The 25,537-nt window shown below is 58.3% G+C and overlaps 1 protein-coding gene across 1 annotated transcript in view; it reads right to left on the bottom strand.

Moving 5' to 3' along the window:
- The window catches only part of NOL4L (nucleolar protein 4 like), a 62,076-nt gene extending 45,590 nt beyond the window's left edge, over positions 1-16,486 (bottom strand). Inside the window, exon 1 of the mRNA XM_054391852.1 lies at positions 16,178-16,486. Within this exon, the coding sequence (XP_054247827.1) occupies positions 16,178-16,486 (309 nt within the window). The remainder of the gene's footprint in view (positions 1-16,177) is intronic.
- Positions 16,487-25,537: the final 9,051 nt, after the last annotated feature.

Genomic DNA, 25,537 nt, shown 5'->3' with positions numbered 1-25,537 from the left:
AGTGGGTCCCTATTTCCTCCTCGGTTTCAGAATGGCTGCAGTTAAAGTAACCTCAGCCTCTCTGCCTTCCTCTCCACCCTAGCTGGATGCCAGAGCTGCCTCCTCGACATCCCATCCCCTGCAGCAACCCTCTCCTGACTCCTTGTGTCTCTCCATCCCCTCATCAAGCCTTGTGACTTCTCTCCCCGTGATGATTATTTAGTTCTGGGAAGCAGGTGAGATGCAAGCTGAATCGAAGCCCCTGGATAGAAGCAGCTGTGTGCAGGAGTCAGGGCTTCTAGAATTACAGAGGTTTATACCTGGCAAACGCTGACCTGGGATTTAAGGGGACACAAGCACTCCGGATTACCTCCGAGAGGGCCCACACCCCTCCAGTTCCTCCTTCCACACCCAGTATTGCTCACGAGTGTTCAAGGCATGAGTCAGAGCCCATAATATCTCAGAACAGCTTCAAAACCCCTCAGGTTTAAAAAGCAATGAAAATTCTGTTGGGGAGAAGGGTGGGAATAAAGGATGCTTTCACCCCCTGGAATCACCTGCCCCCCAAAGGAGGAGAAGATTTCAGAAGCAAAGCTCAGCCCTGACACAAGCACTTGGGATCAGGCAGCATTTCAGATGCCATGATGCCCCCTTACAGCATCCTCTTTTCTCCTGTATTTGCCCAGCGTTAGTTTGTCTCTCCCCTTTCAGTCTTTTCATCCTTGCACACCACACCTCACAGGTCTCTTTCTCCCTCCTGCCTCCTCCCCACCTTCCCAGCATCACCACCGCTCTCCCTCCTCTGCTCCAGGTTCCCAACATGTCCTTTCCCTCCCCAGTAGCCTTTGTTTTCGGTCCCACATTTCTTTGCCTGCCCGTCCTCACATCCCCCTGCCTCTCACATCCCGCTGCCAGCCCCCCCAGCCCAGCGCTTCGGTCCCTCCTCTGCCCTCCAAGTCCCCCTGCCCCACCTCACCGAGCTCTCCCCGCCAGCCACCCTCAGCTCCTCCGCCTCCCCCTCGCACATCCCAACCGCCTCCTGCCGCCGGGCTCCATTCACCGCCCAGAGCCGTGCCGGGAGGTGCCTGCGTGGGGCCGTGGCCTCCCCACTGGCGGGGCTCCGGTGCCCACCATGGCCGCGGCTGCCGGGGCGCAGCGGGAGCCGACAGCCATTTCAGGCAGAGCCGTCCCGGGGCGAGGCGCGACCGCGGGCACGCCGAGCCCCTGCCCCGGCACCTTTGTTCTCGGCAGCTCCCCTAGCCCTGCTCTGCCCTCCCCTCCTGCCCGGCCCGCCCCGCTGCGGGCTGCCCCTTCCTGCCCGCTCTCCCCCAAGCCCTTCGCTCTCCGGGACTCTCAGGGAAGTGCTGACCCGGCCCGGCCCGGGGGCGGGGGGCAGGCAGCGCCCGGCCAGCCCCGGGCCCCGCAGCCGGGCGGTGACATCTGCTGCTGCGGCGGCGGGGAGCGAGGGAGGGCCCGGGCCGGGCAGAGGCCCGGCGGCAGGTAGCGGGTAACCATGGCAACCGGCGGCCCGCGCTGCCGGCGGTAATCCGCTCTCCGGGGCCGGCCCGGGCCCGCCGCCACCGCCTCTTCACCCCCGGCACGGCCGGACCGCGGCCAGGGCCCCCGGGACAAGGGCAGGACCCGGCTGCGGGCAGCACCCCCACCCCGTGTGGGGGCCTCAGGCTGCAGGCAGGGCCCCGACATGCCTGGCCCCGGGCTGCGGGCTGCAGGAACACCGGAGGGCTGCAGGAACACGGGGGGCTGCACCCTGCAGACACAGGGTCCTGCAGCCCACAAGCACCTATGGCTTTGCACCCCATGTCCCACACCCCACAGGCATTCAAGGTCCTGCAGCCTAAAGGCACACAGAGTTCTGCACCCTGTAGACACTTACGGTTCTGCACACCACAGCCCCTGTATGTGGGCAGACTCTGGGGACAGCCACCTGCCAACCCCATTCCCAGCCATCCTGCCCGCTCCCTGCTGCTCTCCTCACCACCATGGCATCCCTGTCCTGCCTCAAAGCCTGACAGCAGCACCCACACTCCTCCATGGCTGCCCTCCTCCACCCAACCATCTCCAGAAGGCAACCTGCTGGGTCTCTTGGCAGGCTCAGCCAGCTGCCCAGCCTGCATGTGAAGGTCTTTTGCAACCTAGATGGTTCCATGACTCTCTGAAAACTGGCATCATTGGAGGGATTTGCAGCTCAGCTGCAGCACTGAGGAGCAAACTGGGTTTTCTGCAGGGCAGCAGGTCTAAGGCCAGCAGCTGCCATCCGATCCCCTCCACGCTGCCCTGTGGTGACCTCTAGCCGGAGCCCCTGTGAGCTGCCACCGCCCTGCAAGAAACCAGACTCCCAGCTCCAGGGCAGCTCCTCGGAGAGGCCGAGGGATGAGCAGCAGGCTCCATGCAAAGCACAACCTGCAAGCCTCCATGCAGGCTCCATGCAAAGTGCTACCTGCAAGCCCTTCCCCTTCTTGGATGTTGATTTGGGAGAATGTGAGCAGCAAGCCAGGGAGCCAGCTCTCCAAAGCCTGAGGACTCCCAGCCAACTGGAGGACCTCAACAGCCTGGAGGGTCCTGGTACCAGCTGGCAAGGGCAATTTTTGCCTCCTGCAGCTAGGCTGGAGCTCTCCTGGGGCCCAGGAAGCTGCCCTCACCTCACTGCTCCACAGGGAGCCTCCCTTTTCAGAGGGGGGTACGCTGGAGGGCTGTGAGGCAGGGGTGGTGGAGCAGCAGTGGGATGAGCTGGAGCACCGACTGCTTCCCCATCTGCTGCCTTCAACGGCAGATAAAGAGCTGCCCTGGCCTGGGAGCGAGGGGCTGATACCAGCCCGGTTCAGCTTCCTGTGAGTCAAAAGCCTCTTCCTGCTGGCAGCCTGATAATGGCTGTGCTCTGTTCTCTGCCTGGGGAGCAGACCCTCTGCCCTCACCCCTCCTCGCCCTTCCCACATGAAAGCCTTCATCTCTCTATCTCCCAACCACAGCATCTTCCCCCCCCCCCCCCCTTCCCCCAATCCCCCATCCCAGGACAGAGGATCTTAGCACATTAAACTCCGAATTTCCTGCTGCTGTCTGGAAGGGTCACTGTCACCCCCATCCTGGGACACCCAGATGGCAAGGTTTGGGGCCAGCTGCATCGAGCTGCCCCTCAAGGTCACCTCCCTTACACACAGCATCCTTCACTCTGCCTGAGTCCCTGCTGCCCAACAGCCCTGGGGCATGGCCACTGTCCCCAGGCTGGGTCAGGATCTGGGCTGCCCAATCCCAGGCTGGAGCCAGCTGCCCCATGGCATGGCCACAGGTTCTCCAGCCTGGCAGCGTGAGCTCTGCAGCACTTGGGCTGTCCCGTGAGCCCTCAGTGGTTTGCTTGGGGTTGTTTTATCTGAGCACTCTGCTGCTCTTTGCTCTTTGAGCTGCCTTTCTAATTTCCTGCAAGTTGTGCCTTTGTTCTTAGGCAATTTCTATTCTCCTGGGGGAAAAAAATCATCACCAGGGAGTGGATGTGCAGAGGAAAAAGCAGTTGGGCAGAAACTAAGACTTACAGCAAGGGATGAAATCCCACTGTGGTGCCAGGGATAACCCCACGAGGTGTCCTAGAGATGATACCTCAAGTCTACCTTCCAGGTGCTCTACAGATTATACCTCAAGTCCACCTTCCAGGTGCTCTACAGATCATACCTCAAGTCCACCTTCCAGGTGCTCTACAGATTATACCTCAAGTCTACCTTCCAGGTGCTCTACAGATTATACCTCAAATCCACCTTCCAGGTGCTCTACAGATCATACCTCAAATCCACCTTCCAGATGCTCTACAGATCATACCTCAAGTCCACCTTCCAGATGCTCTACAGATCATACCTCAAGTCCACCTTCCAGGTGCTCTACAGATCATACCTCAAATGCACCTTCCAGATGCTCTACAGATCATACCTCAAGTCCACCTCCCTGAGCATCCCACCACCTCCTGGCTGCCTTCCTGTGCCTGGCACCATGGGCACCACGGGCACCATGGGCACCACAGCCCCCCTCAGTGCTGCAGAGCCGACACAGACTTTTCATTCCAATGTGGACTCTTATAACTTTTGATCAAGAAAACTGTTTCTTGGTACTTCTCATCTCTGGGAAGTCAGCCCTTGATTGGCTTCTATATTTAGACTTCTCCAGGGCTTTAGGAAGTTCACTCCTCATGGTATTTAGGTGTAGGATGAAAGCAGCTTTTGCGGGGGATATGTTAAACCACAGCAGGCTCCCTCTGCTAATGCTGGGAGGAGAAAGAAGAGCTCAGTTCCTCGAACTTCCCTCTTCCCCTGGTCCCTCATGCCACAGGGCACACCTTGGAAATGGGCACTGGGGAGCTGCTGGGCTGAGAAGATGATCAACTCTATTGCTCCTGATATGAAGAACCCCTCAGCAGACCATGGGAAATGCTCTCCCTTAACAGATTTGGTTGCTCTTTGATTGTTTGGGGTTTGTTTGTTTAGGTTTTGGGTTTTGTTGTTGTTTGTTTTTTTTTTTTCTCCTGGAAATATTTGGCTGGGAAATGTTTCTGAATGTTGCTGGATGGAAACAAAAAAAAAAAAACCAAACACAAAGCAAGAGGAGAAGTGGCTGCTAAAACCTTGATGCCGTTTCTCCACGCTCAGCATTTCTCCTGTCCTTTTGCACGAACCACCAAGCACACACCAAGCCCCATCCTGCTCTTACCAGACACAGTCCTGCTTAACTGCAGCAGCCCAGCCTCTGCTCATCAGCTGAGCCTCACTCCAGCCCAGGAGGAAGGAGAAGTCCCACCCCACCCCTTCTCCAAGGGACGCCGAGGCACAAAGAACCAGCCCTTGGCCCAAAGTGATGCCTTGATCCCCAGAAGCCCCAGGGACTGGCCCTGGTCCCCAGCCTGCCCTGGGTGCTTTCCTATTGTTTCTCTCCCCAGGACTGTGCACAGGACTTTTTTGTGTGTGTGTGCAAAGTAAACACTTCCCTGGGAGGGGGAGCTGGGCGCTGTGCTTTTAGAGGGCAAACAAAGCTGAGGTGTGTGTGGTTCAGTGGGGGACAGGCACCTCTTAGGAACGAGCCGCAGCTGAGCCATCGAGATGGGGCCAGGCCTTTGGCTCTGACCTCGGCTTTATTCCTCTCCTAGATCCCAAGCCTAGGAATAAAACCACAGCAGCCTGGGAGAGGCGAGCCTGGAAGCGGCAGTGGCTGCTGAGAAGGCGCAGGTGGGCTGTGGGCACCTTGCCCAGGGGAGGCGGGTGGGTGCAGGGTCTGGTGGATGGCTGCTCCCTCGGGAATAGGGCTGCCCTCCACACAGGAACTGCATGGGGGAGGGAGGAGAAGCCAGGCAGGCAGAGGCTTGCTGGGATGCTGGCTCAGAGGCTTGTTGGGATCCCTACTCAGAAGCTGGCTCATGCTGCTCTGCCCAGCAGGCAGAGGACATTTTGCGTGGCGCGGGAGAGCAGAGCTGCCTCCTGGCCAGGAAGCAGAGGAGCAGCTGGATCTGGCAGGCAGATACACCCCAACAAACATGACCCCACCACACCTGCCTACTGGGAAGGAGTGGGGAGCTGGTACTGTGCCTGCAGGCAGGGTGGCAGTGTGGGGAGCAGCCTGTTCCAAAGGTCACAAACCCCTGGTTGCTGCAGGGCAGCCGTTGGAGCACCATTTCTCACCCTTTCTGGTAAAAGAGGCTTCTGTCACCACCTGAGCAGGACACCAGAGTGACCTGCCTGGGGAAATCACCTCCCCTGGGGCCACCCATCAACTGGGCACTGCTGGGCTCTGCAGCATGCTGGGGCCTGTGTGGGACAAGGGCCAGGCCATGTCTCACTAACAGGGATGGCATCACCGATGCTGTTATTTGGGGATGATTATAACACTGCAGCATTTCTTACTGGTTTGAAAGGAGCAAGCTGAAAATGGGAGGGAGGGTTGGAGATGTTTCTTCAATAACCCTGCAAAGATGGGCAGCAATTGCTTCGTGTCATTTGCCTCTTGCTTTAGGTGGTTTGAGGGAGCATGCTACCAGGGTGGGGAAAAGAAAAAGAGGGGGAAATGGTAGAGTGGCTTTCTAGGCAGAGGAGTGTTTATATTCCATAGCATCCTGAGAGAAATCTAAGGCTAGAAATCTACAAACTAGGGACAATAGAGAGCTGTGACTCGGAGCATACTTTGAGCTGGCTCTCCCTTGAAGTAACTTACGGAGAGCAATTTTCCCAGCACCCAGGCACCAATCTTCTGAAGATCACCACCAAAGCAAAACCTTTCCAGTGGGAGGGGGCCAAGGCACTCTTAAGAAGTGATGAGGTCACCTGTCCCTGTCCCAGCAAGGTGACCCCTGTCTCCCTGGGAACAGACCCAGCAGCGTTAGGGCAGCCGGTGACATGGTCACACCTCCAGCGAGGACTCGCTGGTGTCAAAGTGAAAGTGAAGGAGGAGGAGGCTCGGAGCAGCCCCGGCAGCTCAGCTCGTCAGGGGCAAGCAAAAATTATGTAAAAGAACTTCCAAATGATGCTCGAATGAATCAAGGTCAGGATGGGCTCAGAGGCTGAGCCCTGGCTGCTGGCAGCCTGGTGTCAGCTCCCTGCTCTCTGGCTATGTGGGCCACAGTTGGAGACTCCCAGAGGAACAGCAAGATGTGTCTCTAGGAAACACACTGACAGCTCAGCAGCCCTTCCAGGGGGGTAAAAGACCTGTGTGCCCTCCTCTGCCAACCCCAGCCCCTGTGCCAGGTAAGGGCAGTGCAGGACCTGAGCTGTGCCACACCACCGTGGCTTTCCATACAGCTTGTTCCTGATGTCAGAGCCTGGAGATGCTGATCTGCTCCACACCCAAGCACCATCACCTCCCTGGGTGCTGCTTCCCACGAGCAAGAGCATTGCACCTTAACTGTGGATGGTGTTGGATCATGATGGTCCTGCCAGACTCCAGCGTCCCCTTCTTGACATGGGAACCCAGCAAACCCCACAGCAGCTGCCCACAGTGAGAGCAGGAGCTCCTGTTCTGGGCTGCACACATGGCTCTGAAAGGGTGGAGGGGTCCTGCACACGAGTTGGGCGGTGGGGGCACTGGGCAGAGATGGAAATCTGTTTGGTTTCTCCCTGCCTTCAGGTAAACCCTCTCTTCCATCAAAACCGCACTAGGTGAACCTCAACTCTTGCAAAAGCCAAGTCCTGACTTGTGAATAACACTGAGGAAGGATTCTCCCTTAATTTGGGATGACCAAGTGGATTTTTTTGTTGTTGTTGAGCTCCTGTCTGAGACTAAATGTTGGGGGGGGGGGTGGGGGGGAGTGGAGCAGAAGTCAAGCAGGTTGAATGCTTTGTCAGGGTAACCCAGCCACTGAAACCCCTCTCCCAGGTCTGACACAGGCCGGTGACATCCCATCAACATCTGGTCCAGCTACCACATGACTGCAGGTTGGACACGTGGGTCATGCAAAGCAGCCACACATCTGGGTCCTCCTGGTTTTCTGTGAGCCTCTCTCTCCAAACGGGGCTGCTACTGGGAGCAGAAGAAAGGGAGGGCAAAGCAAAGGAGGCAGGGAAGCCAGACAATTAATATAACCTGCCCTCTGCGTGAGGAATAAATTGGCAGCTGACAGGTTATAATCTGTGCAAGCAGGAGCTTCACGGGAGAGGTGAAGGCTCCATTGGGGGCCAATTGGATGGTTAATTAGGAGGACAAAGCAGAGGATTCGTGAAAATGTTTATGAAGCAGCACTTGGCAAGGGAGCCCCTGAGGAAAGCTCACCAGAGAGGAGCTGCTTTTGGTTAGGAGGAGGAAACACGAGGGTGAAACAGCAGAACCCGGCACCGGGCCGGGGTGGCGGAGGGGGGTGGGGAGAAACCGGCTCTGCAAGGCTGGGGGATTCCCGAGCGTGGTGCAGAGGAGTTCAGGGAAGGACCCGGCGACATCTAATTTTTTAGAAATACATGGGCCGGGTCCTTTCTCTTCCTCCCTCCTCGGTCTCCACTCCTGTGCCCTCAAATAAAGAGAAGCCTGCGGGGCAGAGCGGAGCAGCCTCGGAGGTGGCTGGCAGGCAGCCGCCGCACCAGCCGATCCCTCTGCCATCGCCGTGCCGAGCAGGGCACGAGGAAAGCAATTAAAGCCCAGCTTTGATTAGGACTCACAGATGACTGCTTGTGTTAGAAATGCCTGAGCTTCTCTAAGCGTCTTGGCGGTGGCTGGAGCCGGGCTGATCCTTCTCCCCCCCCCCCCCATCCCCTCTTTGGCGTGCTGCTGCTGCAGCAGGAGCGTGACTGATGCTCCTTGTCCCACACACGGCTCCGAGAGCTCAGAGGTAGGAACCAGTTGCTAAGAGACAGGACTGTACTTTCCAGCCCACATCCAGACCTTTGTCACCAGCTCAAGGGCTTTCTGCTGGATCCCAGCGCCCGGCGCAGGTGCGCGGGAGCAGGGAGGCCTCCCAGCTAGCACAACGCCAGGGGCTTGGCATCCAAACCATAGGTGGGGAATGACAAATCCCAAAGCATCCCCCAAGGGACCAGCTCCTCTGGGCTGGCTGCTTGTCCCAGTGCTGTGAGGCTGCAAACTGGAACACCCTGCTGGCAACTGGGCAGCAGCCTGGATGGTCCTCACAGCACCAAAACCCAGAAGGTTTTGGATGTCTTGACAGCACAGATGAGTGGATGACTCAGGGTTTGCTTTGAGATCCCTCTGCCATGCCAGGAGTCCCAAACTTTATTCTCCTCTTTTTTTTTTTTTTTTTTTTTGGGGGGGGGGGCGTGGTGGTGTTGCCTGATGACTCTGAATTCATTTTTTTAGCCCACAGCACTGCAGCCAGCAAGTGCAAAGCCCAGTCTCTGAGCTGAGCTGAGACTGGATTAGCTGTCCCCCTCAGAACATCCCCCTCCTTCCCAGCAAGGAAAGGACCCCTCACTGTATCTGGCAAGTGGAAAACCCAAACTCTAAGCCACAGACACCAAGTGACCCCCCCCCACCTTCTCCAGAACATGCCCCCCTCAGCCAGGAACAGACCCATCTGAGCCAGGAGCGGTGAAGCAGGAGAGACAGGAATCCTCCTGGGCTGCCGAGCCAAAGCAGAGTGAGGATAGAAAGAAACCACTCACACAGCATCTCAGTTCCCAGCTGTCACCCTGTGAGAGGCCCAGGGCCACACTGGTAAGACACAAGCAGCCTCCACTTCACTTCTAGTGACCGCTGCCCTAATCTCAGGCAGGCAGGAAAGAAACCGTTACACCAAACCTCTGCTCCTGCATCACACCCAGCAGCTGCAGCCTCCTCCTCAGAGGAACTGCTGCTCCTTGGCACTGGCCACAACAGTGGGAAGTCAGCAGCATTCCAGCAAAGCCCAAGGCTTTGGCCAACAGGTACCTGCCCTGCCTACAATCAGCTAATTAAAGCAGACACCGAAGCTCAGTGGTGGCTTTGGCCCATCTCGATGCAGTTCTTTGTAGAGGTGGACACAGATAATGTGAGAGCTGGGGAATGTAACTGCTGACTTGCACCAGAGGAGGAGATAGGAATCTGCATTCCCCTGCCACAGCAGTGCAGACAAGAGGTTGTGAAGCCAGAGCACCGGGGTGGGTGGACACCCCATTGATGCTCCTCCACACCACTGTGGTTTCCCTGATGTCTGTTTGTCTGCAGGGTAAGTTCTCAGCCTGCTCACAGCAGTATCAGCAAACCCAAAGTTGAAGAAATGATATTAGCAGGAGATTATTGCTGAGAATGGTTTGGACAAAGAGGTTCTTGAGGAAGTCCTCACTGAAAGGAGCATGGCCATCTCTCTGGGGCTCTGCCTTTGTCCCTGCTCAGTGACTGAATTCCCCTCTGTGGTGGGTCAAAACCAGCCACTCTGAGTCACAGCCTGTGAGGAGGGGTGAGAACAACCTTCCCATCACTGCTACAGACAGTCCTCAGCTCCTCCTCAAACTCAGAACCCCAAGTGCTTGAAGCCCTTTCCAAGGTGGGACATTACCTGAGGAGCTGGACCAATGGCACCTCCTCAGACCTAGGTTCCTCCTTTCCACTTCAGCTTCATTCCACAAGGCCCTGCAGAGCTGTGCTTTGCTGCTTTGCTTTTTTCACCTTCTGCAGAGCAATGCCTACCAAGAACCACAGATCTGAGAGCGATGGTGGGGTGAGGGAGATAACTTTCAGATGGAAGGTAGCCCAAAAAATGCTGTTGTGGATGCTTCTGGGATCATGCAGTGTAGATGGTAAAGTGTAGATGGTGTAGAGATTATGCTTTATAACTCTTCATCTGGATTTGTAACCCAGTCCCGGCTGGCACCAGGAGGAGCAGGGGGAGCAGGAGTAGGACCTTGGCTGATGCAACTCCAGGTCTCACAAGTGCTGGTGACCAAAGCCAGTCCCAGAGGCTGAGGCTGTCTGGAGATGGAGGATCTCCTGCTGGGGCTGCACCATGTGTGCCGTTGCCAAAATGCTACAATCATGGTGGGGCTGCCCTGAAGTCAGGCTTCCAGCCTTGGCAGAAACAAAGCAAGGGCTGAATTGGATGCTGGTTCCCTCCCTTATCCCTAGAAGCAGCTTCAGCAGGCTGTCCCAGAGGGGTGGGAGTGGGCAGGAGCTGGAAATGGGCTCTGCTGCCAGATCTCCTGCTTGGCAAGGAACTCCACCGTGCCAGGCTGCGTAACTGCAGATGGCCAAAGCTCTTTAGATTCACCTTGCAAAGGTACTGGAGGCTTCTGCTGCTGCTTGGTGAGCCCCAGGCAGCTCCCAGACCTAGAGCTCTGGGTGTCACAGCTGTGAACTTACCACAACCAGCCTCAGAAGTAAGAACTGCAACTGAGGTTGTGTAAAGTGGGAGCTGAACCTGGAAAGGAGGTTGATGGAACTTTTCCCTAGAGTGGAAACTGGCTGGGACCATGCACCCAGGCCAGCACCATACCCGTCTCCCAAATGCAGGCTGGAATGCAATCCTGCCATGGGTTCAGCTCCTTGGGAAGCCAGCACTGCCCAGTTGCTTGGGGTTGGCTGTTCCATAGCAGGTGAAGGCTCTGCATGCTCCAGGAGACAGAATTAAGAGACAATTTCCCAGATCATCCCCTCAGGCAGATTTGCCTCCTCAAAGGCTCTTCTGAATGGTCTCAATTTGTTCTTTTTTATCACTTGGAAGTCCACAGAAAGTCTAAGTGGTTATTCACAGAGTGAAAACCTTCTGTTGCCTGATGTTCTTAGAAGTTACAGACATGCAGCTTTTGGGGGCTCTGAATATGAGCATTGAAGGGTACTTGTACAGGGAAAATGTGGCCTCTATTAGCCATGGGAGCAGCATCTTTCCAACATGCCTGGCTCCTCAGCTCCAGCCCTGCCACTGCTGGGCTGTCCCCAGCCCTGGCACTGCAGCTCCCACAGCACAATGCTCCCTGTCTCCAAAGCTAGAAAGTGTTTAGGGATAAGCTGTGCTCTGGGGTTTATCTGGTGTCCTGTGTGATGCTTCTCCTGATGTCACTGAGCAGCTTCCTCCATCCATTTTTGCTTTGCCGTGCCATCCATTCCCTTCACAGCATTCCCCTGACCCCAGCACCTCTCCTGGGGTGGGTGTCACCAGGCACAACTGTGAAATCACTTCAATCACCTGGCTCTGGGGAGCCAGCACAGGGGAGCTGTGTGCAACAGCTTCCCACCTGCACACACCTCCTCAGCCCCCAGCAGTGCCTGCAAGAACCTCAGCACCTTGTGTTCTCCGTGAGGACATGGAGAGCACAGGAAAACAAACCCCACCAGGGACACCCTCAGCCCTCCAGTAATGCCTGCAAGAACCTCAGCACCTCCTGTCAGCAATGTGGGGACACAGACAGCAGCAGAAAGCAAACCCCACCAGGGACACCCTCAGCCCTCCAGTAATGCCTGCAAGAACCTCAGCACCTCCTGTCAGCTCTGCAGGGGCAGGGAGAGCACAGAAAAGCAAATCCTTGCATGGGTAGTGCTGACAAGCCAATCCCCAAGCCCCCACAAAGCCCCCAGAGGCCAGGCTGGCTCCAGGCCCACCCTGCCTCACCCTGCAGCCTGCACCACAGGCTGCCAGGATGAATCTGTCCTGCCAGGCTGGCCAGCGCTCGGGAGCTGTGACAAGCTCCCACCAGGCATGGCGAGGTACAGCAGGGCTGGAGAGCTTGCAACTGCTCCTGCAGCTCATGCCCGAGCCCGGGTCGGAGCCTAACCCTCCCCTGCACACCCCGAGCCACAGCCCAGCCCATCTGCATCGCTGGTTGTCACCCAAGCGCTGTCACCACCGGGCTGTCCCTTTCCCTGCGCCGCGGTGGCCTCTCCCTCTGCATTTGCAGGAGAAAGAACGTCTAAATGATGCTAAATGCTTGGGACAAGAGGGACACGGGATTATAATGAACCACATCTTAGCACCTTGTCACCAACAAATCCTCCCACAGTCCTTAGCAGATCTGGGGGAGAAGGGAGAGTGCCTAGCAGCTGGCACCGGGGTTCAGTCCAGGGGCGTTCCACACCCCAGCACGCCTCAGCCACGGGAAGGAAGGGCAGATCTGGGCACTTTGGGCTGTAGCCATTGTCTGGTGCTGCAGCAGCACACAAAGATACCCTCCTCCTCCTTCTCCTCCTCTTCGGTACAGCCCAAACGCCTTTTATTTTTTTCTTTTTTTTCCCCCAACTCCCTGACCTAAAGGCTGCAGCATCCAGCCCCAACGTGAAGGGGGCTGGCAGCCAAAGCCTCCCCGCACTGCCCAGCCGCCCGTGCTTGCTGATCTGCTCAGGGTTGTTGGGTTTTGGTTAGGTTTGGTTGGTTTTGGGTTTGTTTTTTATTGTGGTTGTTGTTTTGGTTTTTTTTTTAATTGCATGTGTTAAATGTCCTGCATCTTTGGGACGTTCATCTGGGAGAAAGAAACGTGAACAGCCTCTGTGCCAGACATCCGTCCGCACTGCTGTTCCTATTCCCAGTGCATTCTTTGAGAAGACCACCATCTGCTCTGACCACCAACCTCAGGCAGATGCCCCCTTCTCACTGCACAGCCCCAGCTCTCAAGCCACCCAAATCTGATTAGGCCTCTTCTGATGAGAGGCCTGGAGGAGGGCAAGGGAAAGTTACTCAGGAGGGAAAATAATCACCACATGTTAATTTACGTTTTCGCTAGGGATGCACAGGAAAATGCACAAACCAGCTCGGGATGCCAAAGCCAAAAGGAGCAGCTCTGCTGGGGGTTATTATTTTGGGGGGGGATTTGGAATGATTATATGTTTTTTTTTTTTTTTTCTCCAGAGGAGGAGTGGCCTCAGCCCTGTCAGGGGGAGGAAAGATCTTATCCTTATCCCCACTGCTGCCCTCTACACGCTCTGTACCACCTCTCTTACAGCTTTCCCTCCCAGTACCTCGGATTTCCTGCAGCGACCTGCAGATAGAGCCCAGCAGCTCACCCCCCACTCCCAGCCTCCCCTCTGCCTGCTCTTCCTGTCCTGCCTCTGCAGCCATGGGACAGTCCCAAGTGTGGTCCTTCCCCAGCTCTGAGAAGGGTGAGCAGCCAGGACCAGCCAGCTCAGGCTGCTGAGGAGCACAGCCAGGAGAAAGCCACCAAAAGGCTGCCCCAGAAGTATTTGGGGGGAAAAGCAGCCAAAGAGGCACTGAACCAGAATATTGGCTCCATTGCCAAGCAAAAGGCTCAGATCTGCTTCCTGAATTATTTGACTGCCTGCATGAGAGAAATGAAATCCACCCACGAACCCAGCCCGAGCCACTGAGGATGGGGAGAGCACTGAATTGTGAGGAGATGAAGAAAATCCCTGTCAAGTTATCTCTAAATTTGGGAGCCTCTCTGGGCAAAACCAAAAGGCAGCAACTGCATCTGTCTGAAATGGGATTCCCAGAAGAGAAGGGGCTGGGGAGGGCTGGGATGGAGCGACTGGGAGGCACCAACTTCCACAGGGACAGCACTGGGAGATTTGGGGGATCTGACTGAGGGGTCCCCCCAACGGTCAGCAGCTCTATGAGCCATTCCCAGCCCCAGTGTCCGGCAGCTGGGAAATAAGTGGGATTGCCCTTTGGAAAGCTCAGCTGTCCCCAGGGGCATGGCTGCTTTTTGTTTGCTGGTTCCAGGAGCCTGGGTGTATCTCCTGTCTGCAGCCTGCAGGGACTCCGCCAGGGAAGATGCTGGGGGCCTAGACACGCTCCTGGCTGAAACTTCAGCTGTGCAGGAGCCCTTGGGGAATCTGCAGGCTTGCGCCGGCCTCGTTGAGCTGCTGACCCCAGGGACTCTCTCCCGGACAAAGGGGAGGGGGTGTCTAGCGAGCAGCAGGGTCGAGGGAGTCTGGCTCGGCCTCTCAGGGGTACCATGACTCTGCAGCATTTAGAAGATCTGGGATAGAGTCTCTGGCTGGATGGAGAGGAGGACCCGGGGGAAGCGTGCAGGGTACTGCTGCCTGCCCACCCACCCTCGGCAGGGCAATTTGGGGCTGGCAGGCAGCAGGAGAAGGGGGCTGGGGAAAGGTCTCTAAAACCAAACCAAACAAACAAAAAATAACAACAAAATATTGCCAAGAATTGTTTTTGGGGGCATGGCATTGGGGAAGGGGGGGCTGCAAGGGGAGAAAGAAAGGAGCCTCTGAGCACCACGAAGGGAAAGGGAGAAATAATGACCCTTCCCCCTCCCCCCAATAATCAGGCAGACCAGATGGGAGGTAAATAGTGCGTTTAGAAGCATTTGCCACAGATGGGCTGCCCTCAATGGAAGCATCCTCCAGCCACATCAATGCTGGAGTCTGTGCACTGAAAACACTGCACCCTTTAGAGCAGCGGCAGCAGCAGCAGCAGCAGCGGGGAGAGGAGGGGAGGGACAGGGAGCGGGGGGGGGGGGGGGGGGGGGGGGCGGTGTGAGGGGAAAAAAAAAAAAAGAGAGAAATCCCTCCCGGAGCCCTTCTGTGCCCGCCGGCCCGCAGCGGGCCCGGGCGGGGCAGCGGACGGTACCCCCCCCACCTCCTTTGCCCCCTTCCACCAGCACCACCACGGGCAGAGGGGGGCGGCGGCGAGGCCCGGGGAGAAGCAGGCGCGGATCCCCCTGAGCGCAAGGGAGCTCGGCTGGAGCTGGGGGGGGAAGACCGCGAAAGTTGCGCGTTTGCCTCCGCGCCGGGGGAGCGCAGCGCGCTTGGGACGGGAACAATGGGGCGGCGGGGCAGAGCCCCGGGCGGCGGCGGGGCGGGGAGCGGGCAGGGACAAGCAGGCAGCGGGCAGGGACAGGCAGGCAGCGGGCAGGGAGGGAGGCGGTCGGTGCGCCCCTTGCCGCCGGCCCGGCGGGGCACCGAACAATGAGGCTCCGGCGGGGGAGTTTCCCGGGACGGCGGCCGGCGGGCGGGCAGGCGCGGAGAGGGGAGGGGAGGAGAGGAGAAGGGAGGCGGGGGGGGCTGGCTGCCCTAATCCGGGCTCTGTCGCTGCCCGCACCCCCGCGGGGCACCGGCTGCAGCGGCCGCGCCGGGGCGGGCAGAGCCGCGGGACGCCGGGGCCGGGCTCGCCGCAGCGGGCCGGGCTAGCTCTGCTCCGCTCGGTGCGGCGGGCAGGGCGCGGCGGCGGCGGGGGCGGGGGGTACCGGCGCCCCCTCCCCGCCGCTCTCTGCCCTTGACTGCAGCCCCGTCCCCGGCCGTGGGGCGGATGGGAAATGCTGGGCGAACGTGATCGGACGGGGCGGAGGGGAAAAGGGAGGGGGGGGGCGCGGGGCCCGCACCGGGCGGCGGCGCGGCCCCCCCGCGGGGGCAGGTGCACAGTGGCCGGGCACTGCTGCCCCCTCCCTCAGCCCCCCCGCCCGCCGGCAGCGGCCGCACCGGATGGGACAGGGACAAGGATGGGGCGGGGGGGGCACACGGGGCGGCTGAAGGTGCGAGGCTCCGGGCGGGCGCCTCTCCCCATCCGCATCCCGGGCGGGCCGGGGCGGCGGGGGCGCGGCGACTGCCCCGGGAGCGGCAAGGGCTGCGGGAGCGGCCGGGCCCCGCGTCGCGCCCCGCATGGGGCATGCGCGCTCCCGGCGGCCGGCGGCGCGGCGGGGCTGGGCCGCCCGGTGCTGACGGGACAGGGCCGGCGCGGCGGTGGTGGGGACAGGGGGGCCCCGAGGGTGCCCGTTCTCCCACCCCGGGCAACCCACCCACCCCTCCCTCCCGCACTCCCGGGAAGGACAGACAGACACGGACAGGCAGGCAGACAGACAGACACAGAGCCCCCCGGGGCACGGAGCGCACTAACCGTTCCCGTTTTCACCGGCACATATACCACCACTTGACCCATCTTCGTCGCCTCCCTGGTGCCGTTTCCCAGGCGGAAGCCCTTGGACCGGACCCAGAACTGGAACTTGCCTTTCTCCCCCCCGCCGGAGCCGCCACCGGAGCCGGATCCCCCCTGCAGCACCTCGGCGATTCGTTGATACTTGCTCCGGGTCACCGTCTTGGTTTTGGCCGAGTCCCCGTAGGTGCGCAAACACCAGTCCCGGAACTGCCGCCCCAGCTCGCTGTCCCCGGGGCGGCTCCCCCGCAGCAGCAACGGCGGCTTCGGCATCGCCCGGTCGGCGGCGGCGGCGGCGGTAACGGTGGCGGTGGCAGCAGCAGCAGCGGCAGCGGTAGCAGCACCCGGTCCCGCTCCCTGTCCCGGAGGGGCAACCGGGGCGGCTTGGTGAACCCGGCCAGCGGCCCGGGACGGGGTTTGCAGAGGCGACGACCGGGATGGAGCTGGGATAAGGGAACGGGATGAGGAGCTGGGATAAGGGATGAGGGGGGGCGGGCTGTGAGCCGCGGTAAGGAACCGGGATGAGGAGTAAGGAGGGAAAGGGGGGTAGGGGGGGATGTCTCTGGTGCTCGGACAGCAAAACCGGGCGGAGGGAGGCACCGGCGGCTCCAGCAGCAGCAGCAGCCGCTCCTGTCACAGGATCACAGGCGGCTCCGGCTCGTCCCCCTCCCTCCCTCCCTCCCTCCTCCCGCCCGTTCCTGCCTCCTCCGCCCCCTCTCCGGTCGCCTCCTCCTCTCAGCGGGATCCCACCTGTTAGAGCAACCGCACCGACACCACCGGGACACCCCCCGCCCCCCTCATTCCATCCCTGGTTCATCGTTTCATCAACCGGACCACCCCGGGGATGCTCTTCCCCCCCTCCCAGTTTGTCGATGGGATGCGCGACAACTGGGGCTCGGTCGGTTCTTTCCTCCTCCCTCTCCCCCTCCCAGTTCCCCAGCTCCGGACGGGGCTGGGGAAGGGGGACAAGGCGAGGAAGAGGCTAGGAGCCCACCGAGCCGGGGTTGAGATGTCGGAGGTGCCAGTCCCAGACAAAGGACCGGCGGGGCTCGGGCGCACGTGTGCGGCGGGACGGGCCGGCGGAGGCGGGCACCTGCCGAGCTGCCGCCGCAGAGCCGGGGAGGAGCTGCGGGGAACGGGTTTGGGGGTTTGGAAGGGTGATCAGACACCCACCGATAACGGAGCCTCAAAGCAACGGGACCAAAAACCGGGATTATCCCGTAGCGCCCTCGGTAGGGTCTAACCGGAGAGGTTTGTCCCGGGTTGAAACGGGAGAACGGAATCTCCCCCTCCTCCCCCCCCAACCCCGCACCGGCCCCCTGGGAGACAAAGGCTGGGGCCCCGTTCCTGGTGTGTGTCCCCAGTGCCCTCCGTGCCTGGTCCCTGGGATCACGGAGAGCATCCTGCGGGGGAGGGGGGGGAGACGTCCCGCGGTGTGACGGGCGGCGGGGGTGGGGGGTGGTGGGGTGGGCGGTGTTCGGGACATTGTCCTGCTGCTACACCTCCGAGGGCCCCCGGTCACGGCTGGCCCTGCAGGAGGTGAGATGGGCAGCTGTGGGTTGGCAGATGCTGCTGCTGCTGGTGGCACATGTATGGTCCTGGTCTATCCATGGGTGCCACATATGTGCCCCTGGTCCATCAGTACTCCATGCCCACCTAGAAGTGCCACACACGTGCCCCTGCTCTGTCCATTGGTCCCACACATGTGCTCCTGGTTTGTCCATCAATGCCATGCATCTTCTCCCTGCCCATCCATGCCATGCATGCTCCCAGGCTGTCCATTGGTGCCATAGGTCTGTCTGTGGGTGCCACATATGTGCTCCTGGTCTGTCCATCAGTGCCAACCTGTGTGCTCCCAATCTGTCCAAAGGTGCCACATTTTCTCCATGCCCACCCAGCAGAGCCAATGCTGATCTGTCCATGGGTGCCACATGTGCTACCTGCTTGTCCATCAATGTCACACATGTGGTCCCAGTCTGTCCATCAGTCCCATGTGTGTGCTTCTTGTCCATCAGTGCCATCTGTGCCCCTAGTCTGCCCATCTGTGCCATGGATGTGCCCCATGCCCACCCAACAGTGCCACACATGCTCCTGGTCTGTCCACCAGTGCCATGCATGTTGTCCCAGTCTGTCCATTGGTCCCATGCTGTGCTCCCTGCCCCTCAGTGCCATGCATGCTCCCAGTCTGTCCACCAGTGCTGTAGGTGTGCTCTGCTCCCACTCAGCAGTGCCACATGTGTGCTCCTCCTCTGTCCATTGGTGCCACCCAAGTGTTTGTCCACGTGCTCCTTCTCCAGCAGTGCCATGTTTGCTCCCAGTCTGCCCACTGGTGCTCGCTGCCTGGCCATCAGTGTCACACATGTGCTCCTGGTCTGTCCAGCTGTGCCACATGTGTGCTCCATTGCCAAGCTCAGTGTCCAGAACCAGCTGGCACCGGATGGGCTTCCCTGTGAAGACTCTATGGAGAGGCTTTGGAGGAGGTGTAGTGGCAGTTGGCTGTCCAGGAGTGCCAGGGATGCACCCAGAGCTGGAGTCCAGGTGCTTTGACAGGAGATGTTGAGTGAGGAGCAGAGCAAAAGGACACTTGGCTTCTGCTGAAGGAAGTGCTCTAGCCAGAGCTGGTTCTGCTTCCATCACCATGATCAGAGCTCCTGGCTGAGATGATCATTGGGTTCCCCACCTTGCAGTTCAGCTACTCAGGAGCCAAGAGAAGGGAGAATGTTCTCTTGCACTGCTATAGGTGTGGGCAGGAGTCTTCCCCTACCAAAGCCCAGCCATTAGAAGCTGATTTAGGAGATTAGAGGTCCACTGAACCTGGGTGCTTGCACATCACAGCACCAGTTTGAGTGCTGTCACTGCCAGATCATGGTGACCATTAGCTCTTAGCTCCATCAAAGCAGGGTGCTAAGGATGATATTGTTTTGGATGATTAATTGACACCCCTCCTTGGCATGAAGGACACTCTGCTGAGTAAGACCTTGGCTGAGGGGGCTGAGTCTGTCCCAGGAGAGGGGGAGGAACTGGTGGAGGGAGGCTCTGGAATGAGCAAGGGGCCCTCCATGGTGGTGTGTTGGTCACAGGCTCCAGTGTGTTTGGGTGGACACGTGCTGGGCAAGAGGTGAGCCAGCTGCTCCAGACATGGTAGGCATGGCTGATGGAAGGGAAGGACTTCACAGGCTCACAGGATGTTAGGGGTTGGCAGGGACCTCCAAAGGTCATGGAGTCCAACCCCCTGCCAGAGCAGGACTGCAGAATCCAGCACAGGTCACACAGGAACACATCCAGATGGGGCTTGAAAGTCTCCAGAGAAGGAGACTCCACAACCTCTCTGGGCAGCCTGTTCCAGTGCTCTGGGAGCCTCCCAGTGCAGAAGTTCCTCCTCATGTTGAGGTGGAACCTCCTGTGCTGGAGTTTCTATCCACTGCCCCTTGTCCTATCACAGACTTCAGTGGTCTTCTGTCCAGCAGTGACCATCCCTGGCAGAAGATGGATGGAAACTGCAACATTTCCAGAGAATGACCTTGGCCTGGGGTGCAGCATCATGGGGCTTGATGGCTTTGCCTCTTGGTTCCTCTAGAAGTGGTGAGCTATGTCCTGCTACTCTTTCCTTTGACCAGGGCTCTGGCCTGGCTCCCATCTGCCTTGGTTTGTTGTCAGTGGTGGTTTCATGTTTTGTCTTCTCTTTGAGGTGAGTAACTGAACCTGTGGAGTGCTTCTGTCCAGAAGGTTTGGGGAGCCTCCTAGAATACACCACAGAGTGTAAGTGTCTGGAGAGCACAGACAGGACTTTCCCCAGTTGGTGAAGGCAAGACCAGCAACCAAGAGGTGCTACCCTCTGAGTGAGGGCTTTGGGAGACCACTCACACATGTGGCCCAAGTGTTCAGATCATTATTGATGTCCCAATCCAGCACGGATCCAACCAGGCTTTGACTTGCTGGGGCCACCCTTGTCCCTAAAGACATGGGAAAAGAAAAAGTGAAAGAGTTTGGTGGAGCTGGACCTTGAACAGTCACTGCTGTGGGACAGATTCTGGGTGGTGGTCAGCACAGGGCATCTGCTCCAGGCTTCTTCATAGCTGAATATGTGACAGCTCACAGAAGGGGTTGGGTTGGGAGGGACCTCAAAGATCATCCAGATCCAACCCCCCCTGCCATGAGCAGGGACACCTCCCACTAGAAGAAATAAAAGTTGTTCTTAGTAGTTTCCAACAAACACTGAGTAGACATCAGATCTCCTAGCTGCTGGGGGACATGGCTTGGTGGTGCCCTGGCAGTGCTGGGTTCATGGTTGGACTCCATGATCTTCATGGTCCCTTCCAGCCCAAACCCATCCTGTGATTCCATCATTCTTTTTGACATTTTTCAGATGGAGGTTCCCCAGAGCCTGCCCTGTGGAATTGGGTTGGGATTCTTCTCTCCCCACACACAAACCCAAGGAAACTGGGAATTGGTGACTGCAAGACCTCTGAAATGCTCAGCTGGAGGTATCAGAGCAGCTTAGCTGGGGAGGGAGCTGAGGAGGAAAGGCTGCAGTGGTGTCTGGAGAAGGTATATGGAGTGTGTGGGTAGAGGTCCCTGCTGAAGGTGCAAGGAAAATGGATGATCCACTCCTCCAGACTGATACAAGCAGAACATTTTGTCCATCTGATAGCCTGGGGGTGGAATTCATCCCCATCAGAGCCTTTGTGCCCACCAGGCACCTCTTTGGAGGAGAAACACCTGGGGAGGTGCAGATTTGGCAGAGAGAAGGGTGAAATGAGCACCTTAGGTATGATCCACCAACAAGACAGCTGAGATCCACCAAAAGAGAGCTGGGGTCCACCACGAGGAGAGCTGGGGTCCACCATCAGGAGAGCTGAGATCCACCAACAGGAGAGCTGGGGTCCACCAATAGGAGAGCTGAGATCCACCAACAGGAGAGCTGAGATCCACCAACAGGAGAGCTGAGGTCCATCATGGGACAGTTGAGATCCACCAAAGAGATGCACTCAAGAAAATAGGGAATGATCCCTGTTTGTCTCAAGGAGGGACAGAGAGGTGTAAGGGCTTGGTGAAGCTCCAGCTGCTGTCTGGTCCTGGTTGGCCATAGTGGGAGAATTTCACCTGAAGTTGCTGGGTTGTTGAGGAGAGAGGAGAATGTCTGCCAGGGGTGAGGCTGATACCAGCAAAGGCAGTGCTGAGAGAAGATGTGTTAGTGGGCAATCAAGAGAGAGACACCAGGGAGGACACAGACCAAACTCCAGCACCACCTTGGCACAGGAACCATGAGGAAACCCACACTTGGAATGAGTAGGACAAAAGGGACCATGTATAAATCCAGGCTTGGAATGAGGGGACACTGACCAAGCACTGGAGCCCCCAGCCTCTGCAGGAGGGATCTTGGAGAACCAAGGAGAGAACCCAGCTGCTGTGAAAGCAGAGCTTGGGCAGGTTCTGGCATGGCCACAACGTGGCTGCTCTCACAGTGGGGCACTGGGACCATCTAAGGTCCCTTTTGGGGTCTCTGTCGCACAGTCAGAAATTTGGTTTCACTCTCCTGCAGTTTTTGCTCACTCTTGAACCCAAACGATGAGCTTGTTCCAAGCAGAATGATTCCTGACTTTAATCACAACCTAATTTAGATCCAGGTCAGATTAGGAGTCAGAGCAGCCAAGGGTAGTGAGCAAGGAGCAGGGATTCCTCCCAGAGCCTGCTGGGTGTCTGTCCCTGTCACAGCACCAGGACATCACTCGGTGTGGCTCTTGCTTGGGAGAGTCCTGGGGACCAGCAGCAGCGCAGGAGCTGGAGGTACAAATTGAACAGGGATTTGGGGAAATCATGGATATTGCCCTCAGCACCTTCTTCTGCCTCCCGTGTGGCTGCAGAGGGCTGGGAATGGAACCACGTGGACATGGAATTGATGTTCTTGGGAGGGGGGGAAGAAGCACAGAAGGAGTGCAGGAGCCTGAGCGGTGTGAGGACTGAAATACCTACCAGCTGCCAGGGCTGAGTGGGAGCCTGGGCCAGGAACAGCCAGGGAGCTTCAGATCAGGGCTGAGCTCCATTTCCAGAGCTGCGTGGGGAAGGCTGATGGCACCTGCCCACATCCTCTGTGACTGCACATGATGCCACATCTCCCTCACTTTCAAGATCAGCAAATTCACCCTGCTCTGCTGGGTTGGGTGGGTTTTTGTTTGGTTGGGGTTTTTTTTGTTTGATGGGGTTTTGTTGGTTTGTTTTTTTTTTTTTTTTTTTTTTTCTGTAGAAGAAAGAAGGAAAAACCCAACTGGGAGAGCCCAGATGGGAGATCTGGGCTCTGCTGCCACAGTACGAGCTGTCACCAGGCAAGCTGGAGGAGCTGGGATGCCCTCTGCGAGCTGCAGCTCTCATTGTCTGCGTGGCAGAGGACGAGAAGGGAACTCATCTGAACCAAAAATAGCCCTCAGGCTTTGGGAAGTGAAACTGTGTTCCTGGCACCTCTCACACTGCTGCTGATGTGCAGGGCAGAGAGTCGTTTTGCTCCCAAGGGGGAGGTTCTCTCCTTCTTCCCTCCAGGTCCCTCCAGGCACATCTTCTGGGGCTGGCCTCCCACCCGGGTCCCACCACCCTGATGTGGAATCCTCCCCATGGGTGCATTCCAGGAGCACCTGCAGCTGCAAACATCTGCCTGGGGCTTTCCCATCAGCCTGTTTGTGCTGCTCTGAGGTCAGGGGATTGCTCAGGGCTCTGAGGAATCCCCACTGCCTCTGTGGGACCTCTGGGCACAGCTGGCATGGGAAGAGGGGTGGGCAGTTTGGACCTTCTCAGAAGGGAACTGCGAGGTGGGAGCCTGACATTTAGCTTAGAACCTTGAAATGCTGGTGGCTGAGGCATGGCTGGTGCTGGGGAAGGGAGGAGGCAGCAGAGGGGAGGGCTGCCTGCTCCTCAGGGCCTCTAGGAGAAGCTGGGTTTCCATTTTTGGTGTGCTGGTGGGCACGAGGGTCCTTGTGGTGATATTTCTGGGTGGGATTCAATGGCTTCAGGCTGAATCCTGGAAATGGGTGCAGCAGTGGGGTAACAAAATGCTGGCTACTCTTTGTTCTGGCTGCATCCCACCTCCAAATACTTTAAATGCCCTGACACTGCTGTTATCTTAGCTGTGGATGCTCATCCATGTGGATCATCCATCTTCTTCCCTGCCCAGATGGGTGCTCAGCATGGTCTCTGGATGCTCAGTGTGGTCTCTGGATACCCAGCATGGTCTCTGGATGCTCAGTGAGGTGTCTTGAGTACCCAGTGTAGTCTCAGGATGCTCAGCATGGTCTCTGGGTGCCCACTGTGGTCGCTGGGTGCCCACTAGGGTCTCTAGGTACTGCCCACAAGGAACATGCTGCTAGTGGCCATCCCTGAACAGGCTTCCCAGCGCCATAGGTCTCCAAAGGGTGGTTACCACCAGACTTGGGGAGCCTCATCTGCAGCATGGTCCCAGCAGAGGCTGAGGACAAGCAGAGCTCGTCGCCAAGGATGGGATGAGGAGCTCCAGGGGCCCTGGGGCGCTCAGCAGAGCCTGGCCACTATCCTGTGGGATGCTGTTGCTGCTTCCAGTCAACTTCTGTGCCAGGCAGTGGCTGCCTGAGGAGCAGGGCAGTCTCTGTTGGTGGCATTTGGGAGGTGAGTGGTTGAGGTTTTTTTCCCAGTTTCCTGGAATTCTCTCACGGGGTGCTGAAGCCTGCTCTGGTCCCAGAATAAAGCAGATTCTGCGTCATGCTGGGGCCGAAGGGGTTAATTTTTGTGCTTCTCTCCCCAGCTCTGCGGACTCTGGCTGGGACAGCACATCTGTCTGTTGCTATGGCTGCGGTACCCTGGCAGGGATGGCTGGAGAATCACCGCCAGCCTCCCCTCCTGCCCGACCTGCTCCCGGACCCCCTCCTGCCCGGGGCCGGCCCCTTCCCAGCCCAACTCCGGGCCCTGGGATCCTACCTCGGGATGCCGCCTTGGCAACACCTTTTCATTTGCATAATTAATGAGGCCGCGGCTGCGGGGCTCCTGGGAAATGCGACGCAGAGCAGCAGGAGATGGCACGGAGGGCTCCAACCTTCCCGGTGTCTGCTCCCAGCCGCTCCCAGCTCCAGGGGGTTGTTCTCCCCTCTCCGTTAATTCACCACCCACCTCTATCAGAGCAGATTGCTCTGGGCACAATCCTGCCACCTCCCTCCCCCTGCCAGGCCTGTCTGTGCCAAGCAGGATCTGGCTGGGGTGGTGCTGGTGGGGCAGAGACATGCAACGGTGCCAACCCCAGAGGCCACCTGCACCACTCAGAGCCTGGGAAGCTGGAAGGTGCTGGGTCATGGTGTGGACCACAGGCTTCTCCCTGCTGGGTGGGCTGCTGACAGCAGTGCTGCCAGGACCCCCTGCCCACGCTGCCATCGCCTGCAGCTCCATGACTTGCTGCATCAAGCTGTGTGTGCTGCCTGCCCCTGCAGTGCCCAGGCACCATCCTGTGCCTGCAGCCATGGTGCCAGGGCTGTGACTGTGCTACCAGTGCCATGACTGTGGTGACAGCACCATGACTGCAGCACCAGTGCTGTGACAAGCTGGTACATCCCCAGGGACAGACACTGCCAGGGAAGGGTGGGTGGTTGATCCACAGGATGAGCCTCCTGACTGGTCCTTGGTGCCAGCTGCTGCCTAGTGATCCAGCCAGGATCCCTGGCATGTGCTTTGCCAGCAGTGCCCTTCTCCTGGGGCATGGCACCTCCTAGCAGCTCCTTCCTCTGCTCTTAGAAGCCAGCCTGCTCCTTGGCCTGTCTGAGCCACCCATGTTTCCTTTGTTCCTGGTGTTGCTGCTGCCCTTTTGCCTACTGGCATCGAGCCCTGCCCTGAATCCAGGCCTGGGGGTGTTTGAAAATCCCAATCCAGACCAGTGTCTTGTGGGATATCCCTGTTCCAGCAGGTCCCACCTCTGAATTCAAAGATCAAAAACTAAGGCAGAATTTCTCCTTCCACCCAGACCCTGCTGGGCTCTGCTCAGTGATGACCTTCAGTGCAGCCATGGGACATTTTCTTCCGTTTGTCACAACGGTGGGGTGGGAATTCTGAGCGGACCATGATGAGCACAGACCATCAGTCAGGACCACAACCAGGACCCTCCACCAAGTGCTGCAGCTGTCAGGGCAGGCTGTGCAGGACAGGGCTGCCCCTGTTTTTTCCCTTTCTCTCTAATAAAGGCAATAAAAGAGATTTTCCTACAGCCCTCGGCTTCTGCAGAGCTCAGCTGGTGGGAGCAGCTCCAGAGTCATGATGCTCACGCTGGAGGCTGGTGGAAGGTAGAGCTGTGGGCTGGGCTGGTGGGACTCTCCTTCAGGC

The sequence above is a fragment of the Indicator indicator genome, chromosome 24, assembly GCF_027791375.1.
Source record: "Indicator indicator isolate 239-I01 chromosome 24, UM_Iind_1.1, whole genome shotgun sequence".
Taxonomy (NCBI): domain Eukaryota; kingdom Metazoa; phylum Chordata; class Aves; order Piciformes; family Indicatoridae; genus Indicator; species Indicator indicator.
Note: the sequence above shows the minus strand (reverse complement) of the source record. Positions and strands in the feature narration are given on the sequence as shown.